At 37.4% G+C, this 8793-nt stretch overlaps 1 protein-coding gene across 1 annotated transcript; it reads right to left on the bottom strand.

Moving 5' to 3' along the window:
• Positions 1-7578: 7578 nt before the first annotated feature.
• On the bottom strand, positions 7579-8100 carry LOC127794710 (LOB domain-containing protein 30-like). Its single transcript, XM_052325955.1, has one exon. The coding sequence runs from the start codon at positions 8098-8100 to the stop codon at positions 7579-7581; it is 522 nt and encodes a 173-aa protein (XP_052181915.1).
• Positions 8101-8793: the final 693 nt, after the last annotated feature.

The raw sequence follows: 8793 nt of genomic DNA, 5'->3' as shown, positions 1-8793 counted from the left end.
TTGGTCCTTGAGGTTGATTGATGCACTTTGGGCCTATAGAACTGCATACAAGACCATTCTAGGCATGTCTCCCTATAGGTTGGTATATGGCAAGCCATGTCATATGCTAGTTGAAATAGAGCACAAAGCCTACTGGGCCATTAGGAAGATTAATGAGGAATCAACAGAAGTGAGCCTTAATAGGAAATTGCAACTTAATGAACTTGAAGAACTTAGGGATGAGGCATTTGAAAATGCCAAATTGTCTAAGTTGCATATGAAAAAGTTGCATGACCAACACATCAACAGAAAAAAATTTCATGTTGGTCAGCAAGTGCTTCTCTACAACTCAAGGCTTCATTTGTTCCCAGAAAAGTTGAGATCAAAATGGACAGGACCCTATACAATCAAGACCATATCAGAATATGGGGCAATAGAAATTGAAATCAAAGAGTCTGGACAATGTTTTAAAGTGAATGGTCAAAGGCTGAAACCATATCTAGGCATAGCTGAGAAAGATCTTGTTGAAGGAAATGACGAGATGGTGGAGTTGGGTGATCCACCGTCAGTGGTTAAGTGACCTTTAGGAACACATTCGTCTGGGAATCTGACGTTAAAAGACTAACTTTCCATTTAGGTTAAATGGATGTCTTTGGAATTCGGATATAAAATATATATATAATAATAAAAATATAAAAAAAAATTAAATAAATAAATAAAAAGAATATAAAAAAATTTGTTTCTTTTCTGCATTACTTCAATAGTGTTTCTCTGTGTGCAGTCTAAATAAAAATTTTTGCATACGAGTTCATGCATTGAAAACCGCCAGGTATGTCTATTTTATATTCTTTTATTGCCGATTGTGGACAATCCGCAATTTAAGTTGGGGAGTAAGGTGTACTTAGGCATTTATTGGTGTTTGAATTTGATCTATTGTGCAAATAATTTTGTTTGACTCGATAATATTATTTTGTGTGGTATATATGATTTTATTAGGCCCCTAAAAAAAATAAAAAAATAAAAAAAACAAAAAAAATAAAAATAAAAAATTTCGAGAGACAGAATTGACGCTGGTGGTAGCCATTCTTCTCAGGTAGTGAAATCACACTGCCCTATAAAGAAAGAGGCACACTGCCAAATGTTGAAAAATGAGACGCTAAACGACACTAAGCCTGACGGTACAATTATGGCATGCCTCGAGCCAAGTGTTAAATAGTGATGCCATTACTCTATAAGAGACTCCAAATTTGTATGAGGCAAGCCACCCTTCTTGAGCTCAATCTTCTCTCCTTTGTGTTATTCTCCGATCAGGTACTCTCATCCCTTTTGTAAAGTTTATAATTCTTTACTTTCTTCGTATTAGAGTTTTCTTTAAAAAAAAAAAAAAATATGGATCTTCAGCTATAAAAAATTCACAAGTACTATCCATCTCTCCCAATGAATGATTTAAAAAAAAATTTATGTTGCTAGGTGTGAAAGACTTAGGCTTTTGATGCGTAATAACATCCCTAAAGATATTCGTTGGCTGATCGAAGCAAAAGTTCGATTAGCTGGCGAAACTTCATCTTAAGCACTTCCCGGGCTTAGGAAAGAGTAGTTTTGCGAAGAAACGAAGAGCTAAAAGAGTGAATGGTTGTCACAAGTGTGCTCGTTGGACCTGTAACACTCGATGCAAATCTATGGGGTTTACGTCCGTAAATCGAGAAGATAAAATTAGTTTCATAAAGGATGGACTGAGTAAAGAGTCATTGGATGATATCCGATTGACTCTTGAGATGCATCCATGTGGAATAGTACAAAGAGAACTTCTTGCTTTATGGACCCAGTTCATAAGTGACCACCAACGCTATAGTCTTGGGAATCTGACTAAAAACGACCTTGTTTGCCAATCTATAAGAAAATTGGATGGGAAGCTTATCCTCGCTTCATAGAAAGTGTTTAAGTCGTTTCTGGACGTAAAACCAGAGGAAGATGCGAGCCACAATCACAACTACTTGCACATATGCATGATTTTTGTTTGTATTTATTTCTTTTTGAATTGTTGTATAGCTACTTTTGATTGCCAAACCTCTTTTCAGGGCATACAAAAGAAACAAACATGGAAGGCCAGTTAGTTCGTCGAATCAAAATCATATGTGTACTTTGTGGCTCTCAACTTGGGAGTGATATTTGTTACGCACTTGCAGCAAGCGAACTAGGCAAAACATTAGAAGAGAAAAAGATTAATTTAGTATATGGAGGGGGAAGTCGCGGGTTGAATGGTTATGTTTCACAAGCTGCACTTTTTGAAAAATCATATGTCGTAGGTGTAATGCCAATCCCTTTGGCAGAACCACGTATTTCTGGGATTACATGCGCTCAACTTGTAGAAACGACTTCTATGTCTGAGCGCATGGCTTGTAAGATTTATTAGTCAGACGCTTTCATCGCTTTACCAGGAGGTTTTGGTACACTTGAAGAAATCTTCTATATAATCTCTTGGGCCAAGAGCAATCTGCATACCAAACCCATTGTACTTTTAAATGTTAACCATTTTTTCGATGGGTTGCTCTTTTTTATTGATCAGGCTGTGGACCAACAGTTCATTTCTCCTTCAGCAAGAAAGATTCTTATTTCTACATCCACCATCGAGGAGCTGCTAGAGAAATTACATACTTATGTTCCACAGCACGATTCTTATGAGCCTCGGATAGATTGGTCTAAGACAATAAAAAACAAATGGCAAAAAGGTTCGATTAATTTAGAATTATCCCTGTAAGGCAAGTCTATGATAAGATGGCTGAGTAAGGAGTACTTTTTGTACTCTTGAGACGCATCTCCTATGACTTGTACAAAATTTCTTTTCTTGTGTTCTTAAAAAAAAAAAAAAAAACTGTGGAATGTTGTTAGGCGAGTCTATGATAAAATGGCTGAGTAAGGAGTACTTTGTACTCTTGAGACGCATTTTGTTTATCTTATGACTTGCATGAAATTTTTATTTTGGTGTGAAAATATAAAAATATATATATATATGGTATGCTCATTTGTTTGTTTGAGTTTTAGCAGTTCACAGTAAATCTATGGACTTATGGAGTTACAGGTATTCCTAACAACCTTATTTTATTACTGCAATTCAAGTTGGGGGGAGTAAGGTATATTTATGAATTATCTGGTCTATGTTTAACTGTGAATTTGCAATTGCATGCTTGTAGTTTTGTGCGAATTAAAAAAAAAAAATGTGTGTGCTTTAAATAATGCTATCCCTAAAGCTTTGGAATTATTCACTGATAGGCAGTTGAATTTGCAATATGAATCATGAATGCATTAATTTCTTATTTGAAAACGTATATGTATGGAATTAGAATAGATGATTTGCATGCATCGGGTGTTCAATAATTAGAAATTGGTTTATCGGTCATAAAGTCAAAGGCAATGGTAATTAGCTGATTAGCACACTGCATGATCCCTCAACAGAAGTAGAGACTATTACCCAAGTGAGTGTTTGAGCCTAATAATCGTTACTTCTGAGTGAAATAACACTTACTCTAAATATGCTTTATTGTTTATCTCATCTTTTCAATAGCTTCAAAACATCAATTTGCTTTGAATGTCTAGTATGATAGCGGATGAATTTGGCTGGTTTCAAACTCTGAATTAGTTGACTGAGTAACATTGTTTTATAGAAGTATGATAGGGGGATCAATTACTTTCAATTTGGGCCTATTACCTTTTTCTTTCTTTACATTAGCCTCACTTGCTAGCCCATTTGAGCTGTTCTTAGCACAATTTCTTTCCTTACCTTCGTCTAAACCTGTAACCATATAAAGTTTGTCCAACCTGGTGTGTTTCTAGGAATTAGTCTATCTCAGTATTTTCATATAAAAAAAAAGAAAAAAAAAGAAAAAGAAAAAAAAAAGGGAAGTTCTCTTAGTTATTCAGCATAAGTGTTTCAAAACAAATGTTGAAGAAAACATTATATCCAGTTTGAGATTAGTGAAAAAAAAAAAAAAAAACATAACACACCATTTGCACACTTTACCATTTTCTTTGACAACCTGTATTAACCTCATAGCCCCATTATAACCCAGTTTGGTCCCTCTTGATGCTATAAATCATGTGATCTCAGGATTCGAGTTCGGAGGAAGGAATTTTGTTTAAATTCAAAAGTTATTTATCTATGGCATTATTCCAGTCATGAAGCTATGTTAATTTCCCTGTTCTTTCATGAAAATACGTTCTTTGTATTTGGGATGACACCGAGTTTGAACTTGTTTTACATTTACTCTTATAACGGTGCACCCCCTTGTGTGTACACCTGAGGAATCATTTTATTAGAGGGAAAATCCATAGTGAGGTTTAAAGTCAAAACTTCGAGGGAGTAAATCTATGTATTGATCATCCTGATTGTCATTCCTAAGATTGTATGACCTTTAACCATAAATCTAATTTTGAATGTTCGACTCTACGCATTTTGGTTTTGAATTTGAAATTTTTATATTCATGCAAGTATTGCGATTAGATCATGGCTGGTGTATAATCTAATTGCTAAGGGACTAGCAATATTCAAGTTGGGGGGTGTGATAAGGGTCAATATTTCCTATATCCTAATGAATTATATCCCTATTTTGGCTTTATATTTATGCTTAAAGTAAATAATTATTCTTATTACATATTATTTCAGGATGAAGCAAGGAAGTTGGCTTCTACAATTAATTAGGGGCATAATCGAAGGCATTGGATTACCCATTTTCTATTGCTCAAATTCAAAGGCCAATTATGGAGGCTAGAGGATGTTTCAAGTGCACTTGGCCCAACTATCAAATGGAATCCAACCAAAGGCCCAAGACCAATCAAAGGCCCAACAAAGCCCAATTTGTAGAAGACTTTTCTTTGTTTTGTAATTTTTTTATAAGTGATTTATCACCTAAAGTCTTTTGTATTCTTATGAGAAGTCCACCACACAAAGTCTTTTGTATTTTTTGTCTTTTACCTAATTTTCTTCCATTAGTTAGGTGAATGTTTTGTTGAATAATTGTGTAGCTTGTATTGCATCTTGTGAGCTATAAATAGCTCACTTTGGTGCATTTTTGAGGAGTTGTTATTACTTGAATCAAAGTTTAGTTTTGTTCTTAGAGTTTCTCTTAGAGAATTGCTCTTATTCTTTCTCTTATAATCTTACGTCCTTTCTTTCTTCTTCTAAATTCTTATGTCATTTATTATTACTTTATTATCCACCGCCTAAATGGCCGGTTAGTTTATGCCTTTAAATTTTTGTAATTTTAATTCCTGTCTTTTAATTATCCACCGCCTGAATGGCCGGTTAGTTTCTGCTATTTTAATTCTTGTCATTTAAATTCTGTTATTTAAATTACGCCATTTAAATTCTTGTTAATTAACTTTTAAATGAAAATGAGTAGCTAAATCTAATCTTGGGTTAAGGCGAGGACAGTGTCCAATGTTCTTGAATCTCAAGATAAGCCAAACCTCGATGAATGCAAGATTTATCTGAGTTAAACTTGAGTTGAGTGTGTAAATGATTTTGTGAGTTTGGATTGGGTCATCATCCTAACTTAGAAGTCTCATGTCATGTATGAGAGTTACTAGAATTGGAGATGAGATATACCCAAGCTCAGACAATCAAATCATAGTCTGTAGTATAATACAATTTACAGTGACATCTTAACCTAGAACCCTCATATCACGTATGAGGTTTGCTTAGCTGAAAATTATTCGTATCTTGAATTATAACTACCAAATGATCCTCTGTTTATTTCAGATTAATGTTGCTGTTTAAATTGCTATAAGAGATTTATTAGGCATTGGTTCTGAACTCGCCTCAACCCAAGACTTTTTTAATATTCCAAAAAAAAAAAAAAAAACCTTTTTACAATCAAGAAAACTTAGCTCTCTTTGGATAAATCAACCCGAATGAACAATTCTTTTGTTAAATAAACCTCCCAGTGAATCGACCCGGACTTGTCCGAAATTTATATTTGTGCTACAACTACACTCACACACTGGTGAGTTTAAACCTCCTCACCATTTCAACACTGAACATCTAAACTGATTAAGGTTATTTAAATTATAGGGTGAGGAGTGAAGCCAGCCGGAAGCCTAGGGAATCAACCTAAAGTAAGATGGATTAAATATGGACCGTGTGTCCTATTTAAAGGATTGCATCGAGGTTTGTGGTCATCTTTGGGATTGGTGACATGATGAGTAGTGAGAGACTCGAGGGCCTAGAAGGAATGTTCTTTCAAGAAGGAGTTGGACTCAGTGGCAGCGACAATGGATGATAGTTCTGAAGGACTACGATGAGATCGTGCAGTTTTCACCCGAAATGTACCCGTGTGAGGGTCAACGTATGATGTAGGAGTAAGCCCACTATGTAATCGGGTTGATGATGACAGCTTGGGTGCTGGCTGATAATAAGTGCAGTGCCTAGAAAGGACTAATTTAATGGTCGTGTGCCGATAGTCAACTGGATCTAAAGAACAAAATATGAGAGTTAGTGGGCTCTCGAAAAATAATTTCAGGTAGTAGAGTATGGCTAGTCCAAAACTTTAACGATGAGTTCTGAAATGGCAGTCTCGACTCAAGATAAAATTCGAGTGCCAAAAAGGAAAGAATTAACTTATAGGTCGTATCGACCGAAAAAGGAATGATGAGGGGTCCTAATTAACATAGGTTGTGACTATGGTTCAGCGTGCCTAGGGAATCAGGTAGAGTTGTTGGTAGTCAACCCGACAAGGTGAAAGCATCATGATGAATGAGAGCCATGATTACAAAGAAATGGAATCCATGGGAGATAATTGGAACTAGATATCACGATCCGATTTGGATCTTTGGAGATAAATCAATTTGAGATTCTTAAGGAATTTCTTGAAAGAATTGATTGAGGATCTAGGGAGAAATCCAGCGAGGATTAGAGTACAGTAGGTGACATAAGTACCTGATTTTTGGATTGTCTTGAAGATCATGCTAATCTTTGATGTGATTGAAAGAAACAAGTTATGGAAAATGTGCCAGGACGACGGATCGCAGTAGGGAAAGCTGCAGACCTAAATCGATGAAGAGATCCGAGATTTTCAAAATGGAACTCTCATATGGCTAGACGGTTAGTCTCGGTAGCCCTGATAGGCAAATTGAGAGATATATATAGTTAGACAAACATTAAAAATATGTCGGCAAGTCATGAAATTAAGGGGCCTATTGTTATGAAGTATAGGCACCTGCGGTCAGTGAAAAGCCGTAAGTGGAAAATGACCAGGATATATTCTCAGAAGATTTAACGGGATTTTTTCTTAATGATGAAAATTGCCAATGATGGCTTGAGGTTATTGGATACTTAGCTATGTGTGACTTGATTAAAGATGCGATTTATCAGGTGATAATTTAGAGCCGATAATTTTTACCTCGATTTGATGAATTATTAAACAGTTGCAAGAGGTTGAGGTATTTTATAATCAATATGCAATCGAGGGTAAGACAAGGGAATAAAACATTAAAGCATCCAAAGCATAATATTCATTCCATATGTTCAAACAGTTATAGGAAATCAAACCGTACAATTACTCAAAGGAAAAAGGCAAACCATAAAACTGATAACGATGTCGATGCTCAGTGAGGATGACGGTTGCCAAACACGATAGGTCCCAGCTCATCGATGTCATCTGGGGGTGGCATCTGGTTACTGCTGGCTTCACCTGGGTAAGGTGGAAGAGTAGCCTCTGAGAAACTAGGATGAGGGACATCCTTTGGGATGATAGTAAGATTGAAATTCCAGCTCGAGTTTTGATCGGGTTGAGGAATAGGTTGGGGATACAAAGAATGATATGCGAATAGTGAATCTTGCAAATAAGCTCGATAAGCTTGCAACTCACTAACCTGCTGCTGAAGGGCAAGAATGTGAGATACACAGCCATAGACGGGATCTTGAAGCCTGGCTTGAGCTTCAAAGAGGAGTGTATCGGAAGCCCAAAATCGGTCGCTGACCGGAAGCAGAGCTAGGAAGTTGACAACATTCTTGACAGTAAAAACATCGCGAATGGCGACAAAACGAGCAATACCATCCTCACAACGGAAGTAAGGAGCAAAGATGCACTGTGAATTGCATCCTCTATTTAAGACTACACACCGCATCGAGACCGAGGCCTTGGTATGTTGCCCCATGGCATGTTACGGCTCGGCATGATAAATCTGAATCTGGCTAAATCTAAACAAATAAGATATGGGTCGGATCTAAATGGATGGGTCAAAATAGATATGGGTCAGATCTAATGGGTCGAATCAAGGATGAGTCAAACCTGAAGCGGATCGAGTTAGGTCGGGTCAGATCAGACCGAGTCGGATCAGATCGACCCAGATCTGGCAGCAGTGGCAATGACGGCAATGGCGCGGTGGCGGCCGTGGGAGGCCGGGTGATGGCCGGTGGCTACGCAAAGGAGCTGGTAGCGATAGCAGCGTTCCTGATCTGGTCGACGCGAGGGCCGATTGGGCCGGCGATGATGGCGGGGAGAGGCTGTGATCAGCGATTGGGGTGTAAGGAAGCCGCACGGTGGCTCGCGGTCGATGGCGGAACAGGCGCCGGCGGTGGTTGCAGAAGGGGCAGCGGCGGCCGTCGGATGTGGTGGCGACGCTGGAAGGCGGTGACGGTCCGTGGCTGTTCGTGCGAAGTGTCGACAGAGGAAGGAAGAAGAAGAAGAAGAAGAAGAAGAAAGAAGAAATAAGAAAGAAAAAGGAAAAAAAAAAAAAGGGGATAATTTTCTCTTCTTTATGGGAAAAACGTGTTTTATTATTCCGGAGATTTTGGTAAGAAGAAAAAAAAATTATCCG

This window comes from Diospyros lotus, chromosome 2 (genome assembly GCF_014633365.1).
Source record: "Diospyros lotus cultivar Yz01 chromosome 2, ASM1463336v1, whole genome shotgun sequence".
Lineage (NCBI taxonomy): Eukaryota > Viridiplantae > Streptophyta > Magnoliopsida > Ericales > Ebenaceae > Diospyros > Diospyros lotus.
The sequence above is the reverse complement of the archived record's forward strand: the minus strand, read 5'-3'. Positions and strand labels throughout refer to the sequence as shown.